The sequence below is a fragment of the Cladophialophora bantiana genome (genome assembly GCF_000835475.1).
Source record: "Cladophialophora bantiana CBS 173.52 unplaced genomic scaffold supercont1.13, whole genome shotgun sequence".
NCBI lineage: Eukaryota > Fungi > Ascomycota > Eurotiomycetes > Chaetothyriales > Herpotrichiellaceae > Cladophialophora > Cladophialophora bantiana.
The window spans coordinates 699,884-719,734 of NW_015971587.1; the positions used below are offsets into that span (position 1 = coordinate 699,884).

Here is a 19,851-nt window from a genome sequence, read left to right on the forward strand (position 1 = left end):
TGGCTAAAAGATGCGGAGTATCGGCCTTCTATTAAGAGAATATCATCCCGTAATAACTTGTGCGTGATCAACGTGTACACAGTCCGTCTCCTAGACTCGCCACGATTCTCTTTCGACACACGTGATTTCCTAGTTGTCCTGAAGTGCTTTTATGAGTGGACTAGAGTCCTGTTGCGAATAGTCAACTCTTGCAAAATGCTTGGGAGAAACGAACGCACCGCCCAGATTGCGTATGATTTCAGCTGTGGTGAAGGCGAACTCGCGTCGGCAATCGTAAATCGGCCTGTAAACTCCCCAGCAACATGTTTGCCGTTCTTGAGGTCCATGGCAACATGGCCGATGAAGAGCAAATCAGTGCCTTCTTTGTCATGAGTATACACTCTGAGGACTCGATGCTGGCGTGCTGTGAACAATGTCCAGGCGTTGTCGCGACTTTTGCGAATCTCTGACTCAAAGTGTCAGCCCTTTGTCTATACAACCCTGATGGGCCGAAATGCGGTCATACGCTCGGACCCTTCGAAAGTGTGCATTCCAAACTGTGCCACTGCATCTTTGGCAAATACTTCATCAGCTAATATGTTGCCCACATCGGATCCAGTGTTGTCGAGCAGATTGAAAAACCTGTCAATGAGAGCCTTCACTGAGGGTGTCACATTGTCAGCGGGCCACTCGGTCCCCTCTGTGTTGTAACCCATCTCTGTGTATAAGGCTGGAAAGCAACCGGTTTGTTTTTTTTGCTGGCTGCTTCAGTTTCTCAGAGTTGGCAAAATAAAGTCTCCGTGGCGCGATTGGGAGGATCAAATACACTAAACCAGTCTGTGTCGGCGGACGTCTGCCCACTTGGCTCTCACTCTTCCGATTCGTCATTCGGCTTTTGCATAAGAAAGTTTTGTGGAGCATGAGGGAAGAGATGTCAGGTCCGATTGGTTACATCGCAATAGAAGGCCTTCATCCGGACGGGAATGTTGTTGATGTGCCACGAGCTTTCGGAGCAAGGCCCTCCATTGCGCGTCCCAAAATCCTAATAATCCATCACAGGAGAAGCCATGGAATAGAGTGGTGGCACCTGTCTGCTTGTTCTCCTCATTCGCGTTTCTTCGAATCTAACGCCACGATGACCATCGATTGGGATGCACCGACACCAAAGGTCCTGCCACCGGCGAAACTGGCGCATGTGGTTTTACGTACAAACAAGCTCGAGGAGATGGTCAATTTCTACAAGACCTTCCTGGGTGCCGAAGCGATGTACGAAAACGAAGTTTTGGCTTTCTTGACCTACGACGACGAGCATCATCGCATTGCATTAATACAAGTTCCGGGCACCAAAGACAAAGACCGCCAGTCCTGCGGCCTTGAGCACATCGCCTTTGCCTATGAGTCGTTGACTGATCTGCTGCTGGCTTACAGACAACGCAAGGTGAGATCGATCAATCCATTCTGGCCGGTGAACCATGGCCCCACCACCTCGATCTACTACAAAGATCCGGATGGCAATATGCTCGAAACGCAAGTGGACAACTTTGACGATGCCGACTCGGCCACAAAATTTATGAAGTCCCCGGCCTTCGCCGAAAATCCGATTGGGGTAGACTTTGACCCGGAAGAGTTTATCGATCGCTTATCAGCCGGCGAGAGCGAGGCAGAGCTGAAGAAAAGGAAAGAAATCGGCCCCAGAGGCATCCCAGAATTTGCCTGAGTAAGCTTTGGACAATCTCTTCCCAAGAATCGGGCCACAAGATCTTCAATGGTCGAACAGAGATGTCTAGTCTATTGGGGAATATAAGGAGAGAAGGCTTTGCGCCTGCAAACTTCCTGCTCCAGGTGGAAGTGAAGGAGGGCCTAAGGTTGAGGTCTGATGTACTGTTCAATGCCATCGTGAAGCCAAATACACTGCCTGAGATAATCTATTCAGAATTGCACTTGTTGTCAGCGCCCGCTTCTGCCACTGATCTAAAATTGCGATATAGGTGACATCTACGTGCCATGTATGGTGCTATTTCCCGTATCCCCATTCTTGCTGAGACTGCAGCAATGTAGAAATGATTGACTGGCACCGTGAATAGACCGGGTTTGCTATACTGGGGAGACCTGCGATCTTTCTCGCAGGGCAAACAACCAAGTACCCCTATCTCTCGAAGACCATCTTGTTTCGCATAGTCCCCACATTTTCAAGCTCCATCTCGACAACATCCCCATCTTGGAGCCATGCTGGCGGTTTCATGAATGCGGCAACGCCGCTTGGGGTTCCAGTCATGATGACAGTGCCTTTGCGGATCGTCATGCCACGACTAAAGTGGCGGATAATGGTCGGAATGTCGAAGATCAAATCATCCGTCTGTGTGATCTGCCTCTGTTGTCCGTTTACGATGCTGCGCATCTTCAGCTTTGTCGGATCGGGAATCAGACTAGGTGAAGTGATAACTGGACCGATCGGCGCAAACTTATCAAAGGATTTTGCTGCAGATGGTTGATTGCTCGATCGTTCCGGCATCTGCCACCATCTCGATGAAACATCATTGCCAACGGTATAGCCGAGAATATATTGGGTTACATCCTCATCTTCACGGATATTCTTGCAGTCTTTGCCAATTACCACACATAGTTCGACCTGAGCACTGTTGTGAGCGGGAATTCTATGACAGCCTTTCGCAAATGAGAACGAAACTTACTTCGTAGTCCATCCACTGGCAGGCTGGATTGATAGGTATATCATCGTATGGTCCGGCCAACGCATCTTTGTGCACATCAATAACAGCATCGGGAGTTCGCAAAGTTTTTCTAGCGTACCTGCGGGCTTGTAGAAAGTTTGTGGGTCGTCTCCAACTTTCATCTGGATGCCCAGTTAACGCACGGAGTGAATTCTTAAAAAGCAGTCAACTAATGAACCTACATTTCCCTCTTCTGCGTGCTTCTTGTAATTGAGCCCAATGCACAAAAAGATTGGCACCCGCGCAAGGGGCGCCAGGACCTGGAAGAATGCTTATTAGATGTTTCGGACTTGGGAGTACAAAAAAAAAAGCGTACTTCTGACACCGTTTCCTCGCGGCCTGAGAGCTTGAAATCTGCCGCCCATGGGTCTTCTCCATCGTACACGGGAACAGTCGCTCCGATAATAGTATCATAGGTGATTTTATCAAGAGATTTGACTTCTCCGTAAAGAATCTGGCCGGAAACGTTCTTGAAACGCAACAATTTCCCAAAGGATGCCATGCTTGTACGATGCAGAACGAAATTTGTCGAAGTTGGTACAGTATGACAGGTCCGGAGTGGTTTGGCCGTAGATCGGTGCCGGGCTATATGTGAGGGCATCTCGGAATGTCATCGCTCCCGGCCTTATTGACAACGATTTCCGCCTTCGGGAGCTCGCCCGGTGCCAGTCGGAGATAGCTGCATTTGTTGTGGTGCGTGACTGACTTACTGGATAACTAATGGGCACTCACATCTTACAGCACGGCATGGTACCGCTCTGTTTCGCACGATTCTCAGGGTCAGTGAAATCCGCAAATTCTCTCCTGCTTTTTTAAACAGGTCTTCGTAAAGTACCTCAGCACCACCATTACACAGGACAAACATTATGAAAATTCAGAGGTATCCGTCAAATGGGATAAAATGTTCAAAAAATTCGGATATTTGGAGGGTGAGGATTAATGGATCAAAGCTGAGTGCTGTTTAAGCACGTTCGGAGGTTAAAAGGGCAAGCATTAAAGTGAGGCCAGATAAATGTAAACAAAAACAACATTCAGCTACCCTCGCCAAACCACAAATCCGACTGACTGAGTCATTGCATATCGAGTACATATAAACTCATAATTGCCCAGCAATATGAAGTCCAGCCCGATAGCCAAAAACCATCCCGGGCCCCAACGTACATCCGCCGCCGGGGTAGAAGCCTTTCATTGGATTGTTCATGTCGGCTCCCACGGCATACAACCCTGGTACAGCTTTGCCGGAGTCACCCAAGACTTGAGCATTGATATTTGTCTCCAGACCATACATTGTCGACACGTTGCCGGGATAAAGAGGGAGGGCGTAGAACGGAGGCCTTTTCAGTGGCCCTAGGCAAGGGTTTGGCTTGTTTAATGCATCCCCATACGCCTGATCGTAGATTGCCTCCCCCCGGTGAAAGTCAGGGTCTCGTCCTTCCCGGGCATAACCATTGAACTTTTCCACCGTTGCGGCGAGATTCTCCTCATTGATTCGCAATTTGCGTGCAAGTTCGCGAATGGTGGGGGCGCTCACAAGGTAGTGGCGCATCAAGTATCTGCTGACGGGATATGGAAAAGGAAGTACCAGGCCCATGCCATAACGCCGGAGGAAGACCGAGTCCCCAATGATGAAATGCTTCTGGACTCCCGCCGCGTGGGTGTCATGGCCAAAGGGTTGATATGGTGCCGACTCGTTGGCAAACCGGAGGCCATCGCCGTCAACCAGAATGCACCTCGGTTTCGAGCGGTCAAGGGCTTGATGCGGGAAATGTCGGATCTGTCCTTTTGGGCCGTGAAGCTCAGATATGGGAGCCCACAAACCGTTATCTTTATTGGGGGCTGGCAGGTGGCCTCCGCTGGCAATACCAAGACCGATTCCATCCCCGGTGTTGCCTCTCGGCGCTGCGGTATAGTCGCTGAAGGGCAAGTATTTGCGGCTGAGAGACGCAGAGCGCGCAAAGCCGCCAGTAGCAAGGACAACGCCTCTCTTTGCCTGGATGCGCAGGTCTCGGCCCTCTTGACGTACGACCAGACCAGCGACTCGACCCTGGTCTAAGATAGGCTCAACAGCGGGTGTGTTTGACCACAAGGTAATTCCAGTCTTCGTTGCCGACTCCAGAAGACGACCAACCAGCGCATTACCGTTGCACAAATCCGTTCCTTTACCATAGAAAATCAAGTCGGTACCGTATCGCAGAAGACTGGAGGACACAAACTTCATGTTCCTCCAGCTTGCCCACGGCTTTTGCCACGTCCCAATTTCTCCGAGCGGTGTCTGCATCGACCCAAAAGCGCTCATGCCCTGAAGCGGGTATCGAACCTGGCGCACAAGTCTCTTCAAACGCCGCCCATCGTAGGGTCGTGTCATAACCGTCCGTCCGTAGGTGGCTCCCTTGCGATCCATGTGATAATCGGGAAATGGTAGCCCAAAAAACTTGACCTCCGAATTGCCTTCCATCCAGCGAACCATTTCCGGAGAAGAGTCCAAATACGCAGAGATCAAGTCTTCTTGGTAGGAGTCCCCGAGACATTGACGTATGTACTCTTCGCTCTGTTGTCTCGTGTCAGGCATGCCAATTGCCTCCATATGGGGGTTGCCAGGAAGCCACAGGCCCCCACCAGAATAGGCTGAGGTTCCCCCATACAGAGCGGTCTTTTCGGTGACGAGCACGCGACAGTGTCCCCGAGCAGCAGCGACAAAGCCTGCGGTCAGTCCTGCCGCCCCGGATCCGACGACGATGACATCGAAGCTCTCATCGTAATGACTAGGCTTCTTCTGCGACCAGTTAGTGCCGCCTATTATCTCAGGATAAACTGGGCCAAGTATGGCTCTGCACCTGATGAACCGTTGCGTATTGTCTGTTACACGCGCGTACGATCTGTTGGGGATTATTCCGAAGCCGACACGTGCGCAGACTCGTGCCAGTGCAGAGACTTGAGCATTGCGAAATCTTTCTTAGCAAAAGATCTTTCATGTTCGGTCCCACGGGGAGGCGGTATAATGGAGATTGCAGCCTTGAGATGCCCTGCGCGTTACACCATCTCCTTCAACACACCGGGACTGAGAAGTAGGCAGGTATCGGCTGAGCCGACCTCTTCGGTCGGGCCACCTCTTCGGAGGCTGAACTAGCTAGACAAGAACTCCTTGGGGAATGAACTCCGGAATGCCTTACCTTTACCTTCGGCGCTATTCACCGAGCCGCCATGACGCCCGTCGGAGGCCAGGGTCGCGTGGCGTCACTATTTACAGTACATTGATTGTTCTGGTCTATTACGAGACGAGGGGTACAAATATCTGGCGAATCCTGGTCTTTTGTGTTTCTATAACGATGTGTTCGTGCAACAACAATGCAGATTTCTACTACATTTTCTTCCCTCGGTGTGAAAACATACCGGGAGCAATTCTCTACTCATACTATGCTGTCCATCTCAGGTAAATCATTCACATCAGGCCAACCAATCAGGGTCGCCCATTGTTCGTTGTCACCCATATCGAGGGTGATACCATCCAACAAAGCCTGTTATCGTGGGATTAGCTTGATGACGCTCAATATTATGCCAATGGTGCCTCGACAGTCTTCCACTCGGCTCCTCGACTTACATCGTTGAAAGTGACTAGGTCGGTCCGATCCTTGCACCCGTCGGCATGAGAAATGTCCAGCTGCATTCTCTCATCAACAGGCTCTAGGTCGCGCTTTCTGGCGTTGGTGACCGCTAGCCGGGCGAGATTTGCGATCTGCCCGACGAAAGGATATGAACGGTTCGCGGTGGCGAATTCAAGGTAGCTAAAATGCCCGGCCACCTGATGCATTAGAACAATGTCCGACTCGGCCGTCGGGGATTGCGGATACTGTAAAATGCAGATAAAGAGATTGGTGACCGCATACAACGGCGCGACGAATGCAAACCTGGCATGATTGTTTAGTTTGTTGGTCATGATTCAATGCGTGATGAAGACCACTTGCCATTTGGGAGTTAGCGCATTCATGTCCACTTGTGGAAGGTTGTGGATGAATCGTCGGGTAGCTTTGAGATATAAGTCCATGCTGGCACTAGCCAACGCCGCGAACTCTTCCTTTTGGTCGGATTCGATTTTGAGGATTATCGAATTCCATGGATGTACCAGGATAGAGTGGATGGCGACGAGGCTGCTGTAGTGAGCGTAGTGGAGGTAGGCGACATGGAGGAATAAGACGTTTGGGGGCAGCGGCGCTGAGGCGTTAAGGTCTTTCTTGACAAATTCTGGGAGGCCGTTCCACCAGTCATCCAGCTGCTGACTCAGATCCGCAATGGTCTCACTTATTCTCTGAAGACTGACTTCCTCCGCTTGCTTAAGCGCTCCGATCCTTCGGGAAATGAGCCCAGACAGCCTGGAATGGGTCATCGCTGCCAATAACAATTCGAAGTTCATTCTACTGTCGGCTGGCGCTTCATTCGGCAGCTGGCACGTGATGTCTTCATCGCTGATGGACTGGAACGATGGCTATAGTCAGACACCAATGTTAGAACAGGCTGACGGTGTGCCCCTTACCAATGGTCGGCCTGAACGGCTTGCGTTCATTCGCTCATATCCATACAATGTCCACCAGAGGAAGCTTCGAGATTGAATGGCGGGTTTGCTAAGATTCCAGGCCGCGGCCGGCTGCCTGTGGAGGCCTTTAGCTTGCGCCAGTTTCATGGCACAGGAGCACAACATGTAGTCGATGGAAGGACAGCCGATAGCCTCAACGAACACTGCCTACTTGTAGTTCAGTAAATTCTTCACGCCCTTGAATTTGAGTATAGCTTACCATCATGGCTAGAGCTTGGACCGCCATCAGGCTTGTCTTGAAGTACAATAAGTCTGTATGAACCGAAAGCGCGTTCAAAAAGTAGCTCCAGCTCAATGGTGAGATGACACTCTTTTTTGAGCTTTTGGACATGGTCTTCATGTCCACGATACGACAACCAGCAGCGTAGACCGTATTTCTGAGAGCATACCACGCCGGATCAGATTCCGCCTCTGAAGTGCCATCTTTCTTCAGATGCGCGCGTAGTAAAGGTTCGAACGTTGACCGATTTATGAGACCATATCTCGCATCCGGGTCTTCTTCAAAATATACTTTGGTGTACTCCCATGCCTTCTGTTCCTCTGGCTCTGGGGCGCGCGTAGTTGATGAAGTAGAAGACGAAGACAATTTCAGTGCTCGAGAGACATCTGACGCCAAGTTCTGTGCGATTTGCCCAAAGTCTGGCACTCCAGTCTTCTCTGCCACCCACTCTATTCCCGACTTTGAGCAGATGGAGAGAAAGGAGCCGGGCCCTAAAGTTGAAATCAGTACTTCATCAGTGTTGATGATCAATAGGCGGGCCACCGACCATGATACTCGAATGTTAACTAGGCGAATGCACGTGTGAGTCTGTGAAAAGGCAAGGCTTTTGAGGGGATCAAAGCTTACCTCCTCCTCTGGCGGACAAGTGCTGCTGCCGTCATCTTCACGTGCACTGTCTTGCAACAATTTCATAGGGCTGCTTTGACTAGGTGGCGTATACATCCCATGATCCAATAGAATAGCTGTACGATCAGCCGGTGTTGGCGCCAATGATGGAAGTGCCATGTTTAGTATCGGTTCCTTTGTAGGCTGCAGAGCGGAGGCGGCTGTCGCCGGGTTGACAGCGTCATACCCTCTGATCCTTGGTACCTCGTTGATGATGGAAGGAGAATGTAGAGGGTCCTCGGTTGAAGTAATAGGCTTCATTTGGAAGGTGAAAGAACGAAAACGGCCCTGCGATTCACATGGTGGTATCGTGCTTCCGGCCTCCTGTGATGGATATTCGACGGTGGTCTTTGCTGTCGGCGCGGCTAGCATAGCCTCAACCCTGCTCATACGGTCTTGTAGCGCCCTGTAGTCCTTGGGGCTGTGATCACGTCGGCGCGCGCCGGCTGAATAGTCGCAAGAGACACGGTGGTCCTGTATGTGGTGTGGTTGAGCAAAGAAAACTGAGCAGACTGTGTCTGATTGAGCTTACTGCACAGTTCGGACACGGATGACCACCGTTGCCTAACAATTCGCAGGGAACGATCAGTGTCAACTGTGCCATCGACTTCGGAGGCCTGGTGGCGTACATTTGATTTTCTTCGCTCTACAAAAATTACAAGCCAGCGATGACTTGTGGCCCTGTCTTCTCTCGCGATGAGACGACGCGGGTATTGGCCCGGTTTTGGGCTGCATGATATTCAACGATCAATAAATTAGACGCAGGTGGAACAATAGCAGTAACGTTGCGCAGAGACTAATGGGCTCAACTCTGGGGTGAGGAGGATTCGAAGCGTCGAGTGGGCGGCAGACGCCCTTTAGAGGAGCAGCATCTGGGGCGTGGGGTCTGGGGATCCCCAGATTTGACTCTTTCTTGGCTAGAATCTAGAAAGAGGTTGTAACTAGAATGATCCAGGTTGCAGACCTCGAGCACCCAAGAGACGAATCACACCCCCAGCCAGTGCCAGCTTCGTTTGAGCTAAGAGACAAAATGCCTCCGCAACATGGGATCCGAGGTATCGGTCTCGCTTGCTGATCTTAGTTACGATTCGTCGCTGTGGTCGTAAGTTCCCACTCGGCCTCGGCATGCTAAGTAAACGTACTTCAAAATTATGCAGTTGTTCTGTTTCGCCCAGAACGCTGTCACTTAAACCAGCAGCGCTTCCTCCATCGACGACTACGGAGGCGGGCGGCACCAGAGTGGGGTAGATGCAACTATGATGGTGCGAACCATTGAATGGATTTTTGGATTTCATTCCCGGTACTGGGTATTCTTCAGAGTGGGAATGAGCCCCATGATGGCATGTTTGACGCTTTACCCTTTCCTTTCGGCGTCTCCCCCGAACTCCCGAACTTCGAGCCTTGGCGGCAAGCCCTACGGTCCAACGTCTCAAGTCTGGAATCCGCCCATCTTTTCAAGCTCGAACTGGGCGGTTTGGGTGTCCAGTCCTGTAGTCGAGGTAAATGCGAAAACCCCGCCAGCTTGTTCCATGACCAATTCGACCGCTCCTGCTCTTTGGGAAACACTGTCCGTCTCCTTGCGCCCCGAGATGATAGCCATAATCTCCGTAGCAGCCGTGACATTGTCCACCTTGTCGGCTCGCCAGGCCACGTGGCCGTCAGGACGAACCAGCACAAGGTTGCGCTCGTAGATGGTTCTTGCATGTTTCTCATCGACGAGGGCCAGATGTTTCATAGGAACCCTGTTGCGCCATGCAGCTTCCACCAGATGTCTGGCACCGTGGTCCTCGCCAGAACAAAATTCAACCAATGTGTAGTGACGGCCGAATTCGTCAATGATGGAGGTACCGTCCCGGAGAAATACATGGGGTGCCCGACATCCTGGGAACGTGGTGGGCGAGTATGTCGACGGCTCCCACGCTGGTGCCGGTGTGCCATCCGGGATGATGATGCTGGAGGTGTATCGATATCCCATCTCAATGCCAAGGTCGGTGTTTTCGCCATCGTGGGTTTTGTAATGCTCATGGACAATGCGCCTGAGTCGTCGGCCTTCCTCGGTATCTGCATCCAGCTCTCGAACTTTACCCTCGACCAATCCAGGAACCTCCATGTGGACTTTCATGTGTACCCCGGAGCGCTCGATGCTGGTCATCGCTATCGGCCGCCGCTCTTGTTCGTAAGTGTTCAGAATGGAAGGTTTTGCGTGGCCATTAACAACGGCGGCCAGTTTCCAGCCGAGCTCGAAAGCATCCGCAATGCCCATATTCATGCCTGTAATAGAGAGTCAGTAACTTGTCGGATGGTTGTGCTTCACGCAGCCTCACCGTAACCCCCGGTTGGAATATTCTGATGGGCTGCATCGCCAGCGAGATATACATGCCCATTGCAGCCCGAATAACTTCGAGATATGGCGATGTTTGGCCGGTATGTCGATCGAACAAGAACCTCGTCGATTTTGATCGGATATGGGCCGTATAGGGCTCCCAAGGCTTTGTAGACTGCTTCTTCGGATCCAATCCCTTCGCAATCCTGGTCCATTGGTAGCAGAAGATGAGTAGTGAAGATGTCCTTCTCATTCTGGGCAATTATGGAAGAGCCCAGGCCTGTTTCTCCCACGAAGAAGATATGCCAAAATCGTCCATGTTTGTGAAGGCGAGTCAGATCTCGAGACTTGAAGTGGACCAAAAGAACGTAGACTGGCCTGAAGGCGAATAACGCGGTCAGAATTGTCTGCATTGCACTGAGAGATGACTTACATTGGGCCCCCATCGAGCGGTATTCCCAGACTTCGGCGCACCCTACTTGAGCCCCCATCACAGCCACCGAGGTATTTTGACACAATCTGACCCTGTTTTCCCGTCAAGACATCAGTCGTAGTCACTCGCACCCCATCACCAAGATCCTCGACACGGTCGACTTTGCAACCAAATCGAAGATCAATGAGCGGGTTTTTGTCGCAGATGCTTTTGAGCCACTTCTCGAACACGGCCTGAGAAATCCTTTGCCATGGCTCCAACGGCATGGACCCGTCATTCTTTGATGCTATTCTGGTCCTATACTGGTCCACCGTGCCATGCTGCCATTCGGTAATTGGACCCGGGCCCCCTAAGCCCGTTGAGATGAGGACGGCGTAGGGTAGATGAGAAGGGACACCTGTTTGGTCAGTCTTCAAGGAGCAAGATATTCACAAGTGTCTGATTTCACCTTGCTTTCGCAACTCGTCTGCAAGCCCAAGTTTACGGAAAAGCTCCATAGACCTAACGTTGGTCAAATCCATTTTCGGCCATCTACAAGCAAACAAAACGGTTAGACCCACGCCGGTTTATCGGAATTGTGTAAGAGTGCATCAAACCTTGTAGTTGTTGCGTTTCTTTCCAGAACTACGCTTTTCACCCCGTAAGATGCAAGGACCGTGGCAAGCGTCAAGCCCACGGGTCCGCCTCCAGCAATCAAAATGGTGCTGTCTGGGATGACCTCGACGTCAGGAATATGAGTCGAGGCTTCATCGGATACCTCGATATGACCGTTCATTCTGAAGGGTGTAAGCTCTATAAGGGCAACTTGTTGTGAGAGTGACCAAGACACGTAAATCTAAAGGGAGGCTACCGCGTACAAATGACAACCACGGCAACGTTTTCTCGAAATGTGAATGGAAGTACAAAATTCACAGTTCGAGAACTCGAAGTACTGTCATAATTGGCCTTCGGCCACCCGGAGGGGACCATATCAACCGAGGCCAGCTTATACAGTCCATTCAGGTCCCGAACAAAGAGGACGTAGCGCTGCATGGCCGTGGAGGGCCAGGCGGAAGCAAGCCTGACCACCGAAAGCCCACAATCGATATGATCCAAGCCTCTCCACCTGATGCTACTCTCACGAAACAAGCCATTTGAATTTCGGTCACTCCACTCGATGACTGCCGCGTTCATCCTTGTACACAGGTACGCGACATTTTACAGGTGGGCTTTAAGAGACCGGAACAGAGACAGCTGTATTGTGAGCTTAAGTCCATTTGCAATCCTCAACTAAGTTTTTCTATGTGTGAAACTGTCTATTTGGCGCCAAAAACCTTGAGTCGCTCTTCCATCGGCATGAAGGTTTTCTCCAGAGGTTGGCCCGTCGGCTTTCCGAACACCAGCTGAGCTTTGAGTTGCCAATCCTCAGGAATCTTCCACTGCTTACAGATACCTTCATCTATGAGCGGGTTGTAATGCTGTAGGCTTGCCCCGAGGCCTTCTTGTTCCAGCGCTGTCCACACTATAAACAATGTTATATCCGCTCCGTTGGCAAAATTACATGGCAAGGGACGGGGTTTGGGTGAACTTACGGACGTGGGCGTGCATTGCGTTGGTGTGTTCAGACCATTGCGGGAATTTGTCTGCAAATATTGCGTATTGCGCTTGTAATGCCGAAACGACCTTGGGATCTTCATATAACAGGACCTACAATGTCCTTTTGGTGAGTTTGCGGGCAAGAAAATTTTACCGGAGCCTGTCACGTCATGTCCTTTCTCCAAAAAAAGCTTACAGTTCCATAAGACTGTTGGAAGCCAGTCAACTTTGCCTCCGTAGCGGGCCACCCTTCAGCGGGCATGATGGCTTTCACGGCCGGCTTGACGATATCATTCCAGAGTCGCGCATGCTCTGCCCCTAGTAGAAGCACAAGCCTGGTTGATTGGGAGTTGAAGGTGCTGGGTGTGTGCCGAAGAGTCTCTTCGACGATCTCTTGGATTTTGGCATCCGGAATAGTCGACCGTGCTTCTAACTCGTAATAGCTTCTTCTGCTTCTTACTGCTGCAAGGTACGCATCGGAGCCCATCGCGGCGAAGTGTTTTCTGTTGAAATCCCGTGATCAGAATAGAGGTAATGAGAAATGCTTAAGGCGAAAAGCCTGACTTACGATTGAAGAACGATGTTATGAATAGTTACAAGCGACCTTTCATCATTGAACTAACCTAATTGTACTTCTAGAGCCTTCGGATAATCACACAGCCACGGTGTTGCTCTTGTTACTATCCTCCCCGATGCATTTGTTCGGAAGTTTGTCCTCCGGCCGCCGGTTGACTCGAGGGTCTGGATCGGCATAGAGAGGATCCTCAACTAAATACTTGTGAAACCACTTGGATGCTACTCGTCAGTCGAGCACTAGCATTCGTAATTGCACGCGGGGACCCTACCCGTCGACAATCATGCCCGCGCCTGTCATGTAGCTGCTCATTGGCGATGCCAGGAAGCAAATTGCCTCAGCTATCTCACTGGGCTCACCAAATCGCCCCATCGGAACCTTCAACTTTTCAAGCTGAACTGCTTCACTAGCTTCTGCGGCCGCCTTTATGGCCGGTGTATTGACGTAGCTTTGCAAAAATCAGAGTAAGCTCGCTTCCGCAAACCTAACGGTTCGGACGAGTATGAAAACATACCCTGGACATACGGCATTGATCCGAATGCCGTCTTTGGCAAAACTATTCGAGTCCTTCATCGAACTTAGAACTATAGTCTAGAAGGAAGTGAGACAACCTGCCTGTTTCGTGATTCCCAGAATTCCGTGCTTGCTGCAACACTGATCAGTCGAAGTTCCAAGAACAGACAACCACAGCATCAGGAATGCTTCCGGACCAACTGCTCACCTAGAAACGTAAGCGGGGACTGGAGTCGTCCCGGCCGCAGAGACGTATCCGAAAGTTGAGGATAGATTGACAATGGTGCCCCTGACAGGCGTTCCAGTCCTGTCTGGCCAGTCAGAACAGCCAGTTTTCAAGACGTTAGGGTTCAGAGGATTAGAGACCACAGTTGCTGAGGTTCTTGTTTGAGCATTTGGCGAATGACCTCTCTTTGGCCGATCCAAAGCCCAATCAAATTGACATCAATAACCTTATGAAAGTCTTGAACGGATGTTTCTGTCGAGGGTAATATCGATCCACCGATGCCAGCGTTGTTGACGGCAATGTCGATTCTCCCGAAGCGATCGATGACTTGTTGCACGGCCTGCACCACTGATGACTCGTTCGCCATGTCGGTGGAGATCTCCATGATGTCCACCTCCTTGATAGTCCTGATCAACTTGCTTGTCTGGCTCATACCTGCAGTGTCAATGTCCAATATTGCGACACGGTCTACTCCATGCCGAACAAGTGCAATACACGTCGCTTGCCCGATGCCTACGAACTCTTGAGCCTGGCCGCACATATATTCAGTGGTGTAGTAAACTTACCAGAGCCGCCGCCGGTAACGAGGGCCACGCCTTGGAGTAAATCGGTCATTATGGCGGTGCTGCTGAGAGGATCAAGCTCGGGAGGTTGGTAGTATCTTTGTTCCTTTAATGTAAGAAGAAGTGGTGCATTGGCGGATTCTATACCATGTACGCCGTAAGCCCCACGCTCACCGGAGTAAGATTCCTCTCTCCGCTCCGATTCGGACTGAGCGGCTTTTCACCCATTAGATCGTATTCCACACGCGATTGCGCTCCTGATTAGCTTCCATAAAGGAACCTCAACTAATCGCACAATAATCTCCACGGTATATCATTTGCTTCGCCAAGTTGGCACAAATTTATCGACATTGACTAACTTTGACGGAGCAATAACAAAAGTCGAGCCTTGGAGCTCTGTGCTTGTCACAACCAGACTGTGTTTTCTTGTGAGTCCGACAGCTACAACCCGTTCGGCTCCTTGAATGCACCAAAACCCCATTGATGCATCCATAGCTCCATCCACTCTGGCTTCACCGCATCAACATCTCGCAGCGTTTTGCTGGCCTCTTGTGCCTTGGCAGTTGCCCACCTGGTGACAGAACCGCTCCCTGCATCAGCCACACCTCGGAAGAAGTCCAACAACTTTACCCCGCGGTTTCGTTGCAACTCTTCGTCAGTTTCCAAGGTGGATTCGACCTTAATCAGAGACTCCAGCCACTCCTCGTAGCTGACGAGCTTGATCTCATGCCCCGTGGAGCGAGTTAGAACCTTCTGGATCGTTGGCACAAGTTTCTCCCAAGCTTCCTGGCGAGGATTGACCAAGTTATAGACTGGTATCCTTGCTCTTTTCTCCCGGCGGTGGTGCATTAAGTCGATGATCACATCTGCGACCGCGTCAATTGGAATCCAATCAATAACTCCCAAGTCCTTAATGTCCACAGGTAGCATTCCCAGCTGACCGGAGCAGCTGATAAGCGTTGGTAGCCATTCCTGTTCGTTCCATCTCCCTTTCTGCGAGCGAATGGGTCCAGCGATCTGTCCGACGCGAAGAATACAAGCGTCGATTCCTACATGGGTCCACGCAGACTCGAGTAATTTCTCAGCCACGTATTTGGACTCGGGATATCCCCCAAACTCAACTGCATCCACGTCTGGAACTACCTCCTCAGGCGCAGGACCATTGTTGCCTGCCAACCACCAGCGGCGTGCTGTTCCGACGCTGGACGTGAAGAAGAGGCTGGGTCGGAGTGCCGATTTCCGCGCAAATGCAATCAAGTGCCGAACGCCCGAGATATTGTTGTCAAACGACGATAGTGTGCGATTAAAATTAACTGCCCAAGCGTTGTCGATGATGTCTGTGACAATGGTGGAGAGTTTGGTGTAGGTGTCCGGATCAAGGCCCAAATCCTCTCGGGAGACGTCATATCGTAAGAAGACTACTCTCGCAGGATCAAACTGTCCGGAAAGGCCACGCATCGAGCTACCGGCAGCCTGTCGATCGGCCGCGTCGCTCGTTCTATTGAAACAATAAATTCGTTCCACTCTGGAGTCACTTATCAATGCTTCAAGGAGATATGAGCCGAGACTTCCGGTAGAGCCTGTAAGCACAACAACCCTCTTGTGGTCGAGCGCAAAGTCAGGCATGTGTCTGGCAATAGCAGCGTGGATGCTTTCCGAACGTTTCTTGGCAAAGTCTTTGGGAATAGTGTGGCCCTCCGCTCTGGTGATTGCGAGAAGAGCTGATGATAGCCGAGCAATGGTGGAGTTTTCGTAGATGAGCGATGGCATGATGGACCGGTCTTTGACATTTTTGTTATTGAGTGCTGCGGTGAGCAAGCGGGAGAGCTGTACCGTTTGCAGAGAATCAACGCCATTAGTATAAAAATCCTCTTCGTCTCCCAAGCTTTCAACTGTAGTAGTGCTTAGAACAAGCTGGCGCACTTGGTCTCTGACTTCCTCCTCAGAGCCGTCGAGATTTAGCTCGACAGAGGCCACTGTATTAGATAAGCTTGCTCGTCGATACGCATTCTCGATCAGATCTTCAAATAGTTCCGCGTTGGCTGGTCGGGATGGTCGACCCTTCGGAGTCATTATGAGCGAGACGTTGGGAGGCAGGATCAATACAAGCTCTTTCACAATTCTTCCGTGTGCGGGGCAGTCTCGATTCGCTAGCTCAACCGTAGGCCATAGTTCATCAAGGAAATTCGTGGTAGCCGTCGGAGTGTTTGCTCTATCGCTGACTGGTTCAACTAGAACAGCTGCTTGAAACCTGGCATGTCCTACCACGAGGCTTGAGGATACTCCAGGATGCTGATTGATGGTGTCCTCTATAGTCAGCGGATTGAGCTTCTCTCCGTTTTGGAACACAATGACATCGTCTAATCTGCCACAGACGGTATAAAGGTCTCCCTTCTCTGGATCGGGGTGTCGTTTGCAAAGATCTCGCATCGCAATAGCATTCGAGGACGGTTCAAGTAGAAATCCAATTTGAAAATCTTCGAGGCCTTCTTTCTTAACCATCACTGGCTCATACAAGTCATCATAACGATGTTGGAACTCCATATTCGATAGTGACGAGTAAGAAACGTAGCGGAAATCCTCAGGATCCACCAGGAGCTGGTGCAAGAATCCTGTTTCTGTCTGCGCATACTGCTGGACCAGTCTGACGTGGCCTGACAACTTTTCGCCCGTTTCGAATGAGAGTGGTGCTGAAGAATATGTGAGATAATCAAGCCGTTCAAGGTTCTTGAGCATTTTCTCGTCCATTGCGATATCCTCCAAGATTGCTGGAGGAACCATTGAACAGGTCACAGCACCGCTCGAGTGGATTTCGTCGACTACCTGCGCCGTAAGTGGTCGAGTTGGGGGCAATACTGGAATGACATTCCAGAAGAGGCCGAAAGCGAAGAAAAGGAAGATTCCAGCTCCCTATGAATAAGACAATTTGGTAAGCAAAACAACAAGTGTGCAGAATTTCTCGATTCTGAGGCAGCTTGGATACACTGTTCAAGGGCGAGTCCTTACATGGAACATTGGGAATGGGGAGAGAAGCCTTCCCGACTTTTCGATGAAAAATTGAATTACAGTTCTTCTACCACCTTCCTCAGGAAAGAAAGAGAATAGTTGAGGGGTGCTGTACATCGAATAAGGGAACACCATGGGCTTTGGTATGCCTGATTTACGTGAATCAGTATGGCAATTATGGCAATAGTTAGAAACATCTTACCTGTCGAGCCAGACGTATGTAGAACCATGAAAGGATCCAAGCGTCCTTGGTCGAAAGAGCGGTCAAAAGGATATGGCCGTGTTTCCTCCGAAGTTCCATATAGCCAATGAAGGACTCCCGGAAAGACAAGATGTCGAAGTTTGAGTCTGTCGATGACGGGCGCGATTCCAGCGGGGATCCGTGACGGCGTCGCAATTACCTTGCAATCTGTCGCTTGCAACAAGGATTTGTGAGCCTCGAAGCTATTTCGAGTTGATGTGTAAAATATCTTGTACCCGACTTTTCCAGCTGCAACAGCAATGATGGGATAACAAAGATCATTCGGTCCAACATATGTCAACGTCTCAAATGTATTGGTGGGCCCAATTTCCCGATGGATATACCACGCAGCGCGGTCAACAGCATCCGCAAATTGTCTGACAGTGATATCTCTGAAGCCGAGTGACACTTCATCACCATTGGCAATAGCGGCTATTACACGGTTTGGGTCCTTCTTCGCGCTTTCATCGAGATAAGCTGGTAGTAGCTTTAGCTTGCCCTTCCAATTTGGGTCGCTTGGCCTCATCTTTTCACTTTATTCAACGTTATTCAAGGATCCTGTGATCACGCACCGCAGACAACGAAATCTTCACTCTGAATGATGACCCAATCTGAAGAACGATGACCATAGGATCATGCTCTCCCCAAATCTCCTGTGTTATTGTAGAAGAAGTGGTGCTGCGTTTCTTTAGATGCTCCCAACTATAACGGACTCCGCATGCGTTCGGCTCGCGTCGTGTTATAGAGCAAGTGGTGATGCAAACCCCCAATTATGAGGGTTTCCACATACGTTCGGCATTGCGGGAAAACAGCCTCAAAATTGGGTTGTTCTATCTCAGACACCGATAACGCCCGAGACCGGCGTCGAGGGCCAACGGAATCGATGATGTTTGATTATTAGGTTATGCGGAGCATAATTAGTAAAGAAACTACTGTGCCAATACTTCTATTGATCGTTATATGACAACCCCATTAGGGACACAAGTGTATGTAAAAAGTTATCGAGCGGGCGGAAGTGGAAGTGTGCAACCACGTGGAGGCGCATCACAACATGTAACCACAACGACTCGGATGGTGAGACTTCATGCACATCGGACGTGGCCGAGCAATGATTAACTTTGTATCTCTTTGCATTATCGAGCAGGTGAGAGACCCTATGACAGTTGCCCGCGGAGTTTCTCAAACGCGAAGACGGACTTTTAGTTTGTTGCCAACCACGATTTCATCCTTTCTTGCCAGAAGCTCTGGCACATCCCATGTGCATGAAATATACCTTCCTCCTAGCCATTCTTGCCTCTCGCTGGTCAGATACGTGATGACATTAGCTGGAAGTGCTTCGGTGTCAGTCATTTGGCTGTGTACTTCTTTCGGCATTCTAGATATCAAGTCGGTCATGATCGCTCCTGGATGGATGGTGTACGTCAAAAGCCCGCGAGACGAGTATTCCTCATCCAGGAACTCGGTAAGGCGCACCACTCCCAGCTTGCTCGTTCCATATGCCGACGATCCAGGATAGACCCAATGAGCAGCGATGCTGGTCGTGTTGATAACGGTCTTCTGGCTGCTCTTCTCTAAGAGAAGTGGAAGAAATGCACGCGTGCTCAGGTAGGTGCCTCTGAGGTTGGTTGTAACAACATCCCACCAGTCCCCTGTCACAGTATCTCCAATAGGTCGGAAGGGAGACTCGACCACTCCAGCATTATTGACCAGAATGTCCACCCACCCGAATTCTTCCTTAACTTTCGAAAATGCCTTGGCAATACTTTCCTCGCTGTTCACATCGAGGTTTAGAGGCAGGATCTTGGGCAGGGACTTCTTAGACTCAGTGGCAGCTTGCTTGATAGCCTCAACGGTAGAACTGAGATCAGATCGTGCCCCGATTGCTATCCCAGACACGCCGGCCTTGGTGAAGGATCGCGCCATCTCCCTGCCAATACCCTTACTTGCTCCAACGATAACGACGTACCTGCCGGCATGATCCACAGTGAGCGGATCTATCTCTGGGTAGGTGTCGTTGTGTATCTTTGACGTAAACGCCGAGACTTCTGTAGGTTTTGATTAGCTTGTCGTTCAGCAAGAAAAGGCAAGTGGTCTACCTGGTTCAAGGGGCGCCATATTGATGGACAATTGACAGACTAATTCACACGTCCCAAAACAGGACTTTCAAGCCTCGCTTCACCCGAAACGTAGTGACTTTGATATCAGGATCACAATA

General features: G+C 50.5%; 11 protein-coding genes across 11 annotated transcripts; 1 reads left to right on the forward strand and 10 right to left on the reverse strand.

The window, feature by feature from the left end:
- Positions 1–149: 149 nt before the first annotated feature.
- Z519_08608 (uncharacterized protein) lies at positions 150–695 on the reverse strand (the record flags this gene model as incomplete). The annotated part of the gene is made up of 2 exons (XM_016766336.1): positions 150–445; positions 506–695. The coding sequence occupies 2 exons, from the start codon at positions 693–695 to the stop codon at positions 150–152; spliced, it is 486 nt and encodes a 161-aa protein (XP_016617494.1).
- A 419-nt stretch (positions 696–1,114) lies between these two features.
- On the forward strand, positions 1,115–1,696 carry Z519_08609 (uncharacterized protein; the record flags this gene model as incomplete). The annotated part of the gene is made up of 1 exon (XM_016766337.1): positions 1,115–1,696. The coding sequence occupies one exon, from the start codon at positions 1,115–1,117 to the stop codon at positions 1,694–1,696; it is 582 nt and encodes a 193-aa protein (XP_016617495.1).
- Positions 1,697–2,125: 429 nt separating this feature from the next.
- On the reverse strand, positions 2,126–3,210 carry Z519_08610 (uncharacterized protein; the record flags this gene model as incomplete). Its single annotated transcript, XM_016766338.1, has 5 exons — positions 2,126–2,608; positions 2,670–2,734; positions 2,788–2,830; positions 2,891–2,968; positions 3,025–3,210. 5 exons carry the CDS (start codon positions 3,208–3,210, stop codon positions 2,126–2,128), a joined length of 855 nt encoding a protein of 284 aa, XP_016617496.1.
- Positions 3,211–3,804: 594 nt separating this feature from the next.
- Positions 3,805–6,642, reverse strand: Z519_08611 (uncharacterized protein; the record flags this gene model as incomplete). Its single annotated transcript, XM_016766339.1, has 3 exons — positions 3,805–5,481; positions 6,122–6,223; positions 6,307–6,642. The coding sequence occupies 3 exons, from the start codon at positions 6,640–6,642 to the stop codon at positions 3,805–3,807; spliced, it is 2,115 nt and encodes a 704-aa protein (XP_016617497.1).
- A 3-nt stretch (positions 6,643–6,645) lies between these two features.
- Z519_08612 (uncharacterized protein) lies at positions 6,646–8,443 on the reverse strand (the record flags this gene model as incomplete). Its single annotated transcript, XM_016766340.1, has 5 exons — positions 6,646–7,176; positions 7,237–7,443; positions 7,496–8,007; positions 8,064–8,082; positions 8,144–8,443. 5 exons carry the CDS (start codon positions 8,441–8,443, stop codon positions 6,646–6,648), a joined length of 1,569 nt encoding a protein of 522 aa, XP_016617498.1.
- A 1,168-nt stretch (positions 8,444–9,611) lies between these two features.
- Positions 9,612–11,459, reverse strand: Z519_08613 (uncharacterized protein; the record flags this gene model as incomplete). Its single annotated transcript, XM_016766341.1, has 4 exons — positions 9,612–10,453; positions 10,507–10,883; positions 10,939–11,335; positions 11,387–11,459. The coding sequence occupies 4 exons, from the start codon at positions 11,457–11,459 to the stop codon at positions 9,612–9,614; spliced, it is 1,689 nt and encodes a 562-aa protein (XP_016617499.1).
- Positions 11,460–11,488: 29 nt separating this feature from the next.
- Positions 11,489–11,713, reverse strand: Z519_08614 (uncharacterized protein; the record flags this gene model as incomplete). Its single annotated transcript, XM_016766342.1, has 1 exon — positions 11,489–11,713. The coding sequence occupies one exon, from the start codon at positions 11,711–11,713 to the stop codon at positions 11,489–11,491; it is 225 nt and encodes a 74-aa protein (XP_016617500.1).
- Positions 11,714–12,233: 520 nt separating this feature from the next.
- Positions 12,234–13,000, reverse strand: Z519_08615 (uncharacterized protein; the record flags this gene model as incomplete). Its single annotated transcript, XM_016766343.1, has 3 exons — positions 12,234–12,439; positions 12,510–12,624; positions 12,710–13,000. 3 exons carry the CDS (start codon positions 12,998–13,000, stop codon positions 12,234–12,236), a joined length of 612 nt encoding a protein of 203 aa, XP_016617501.1.
- Positions 13,001–13,354: 354 nt separating this feature from the next.
- Positions 13,355–14,441, reverse strand: Z519_08616 (uncharacterized protein; the record flags this gene model as incomplete). Its single annotated transcript, XM_016766344.1, has 6 exons — positions 13,355–13,535; positions 13,602–13,671; positions 13,699–13,733; positions 13,809–13,907; positions 13,967–14,339; positions 14,393–14,441. 6 exons carry the CDS (start codon positions 14,439–14,441, stop codon positions 13,355–13,357), a joined length of 807 nt encoding a protein of 268 aa, XP_016617502.1.
- Positions 14,442–14,830: 389 nt separating this feature from the next.
- Z519_08617 (uncharacterized protein) lies at positions 14,831–18,162 on the reverse strand (the record flags this gene model as incomplete). Its single annotated transcript, XM_016766345.1, has 3 exons — positions 14,831–17,299; positions 17,396–17,544; positions 17,598–18,162. 3 exons carry the CDS (start codon positions 18,160–18,162, stop codon positions 14,831–14,833), a joined length of 3,183 nt encoding a protein of 1,060 aa, XP_016617503.1.
- Positions 18,163–18,815: 653 nt separating this feature from the next.
- Z519_08618 (uncharacterized protein) lies at positions 18,816–19,751 on the reverse strand (the record flags this gene model as incomplete). Its single annotated transcript, XM_016766346.1, has 2 exons — positions 18,816–19,681; positions 19,733–19,751. 2 exons carry the CDS (start codon positions 19,749–19,751, stop codon positions 18,816–18,818), a joined length of 885 nt encoding a protein of 294 aa, XP_016617504.1.
- Between the last annotated feature and the right edge of the window lie 100 nt (positions 19,752–19,851).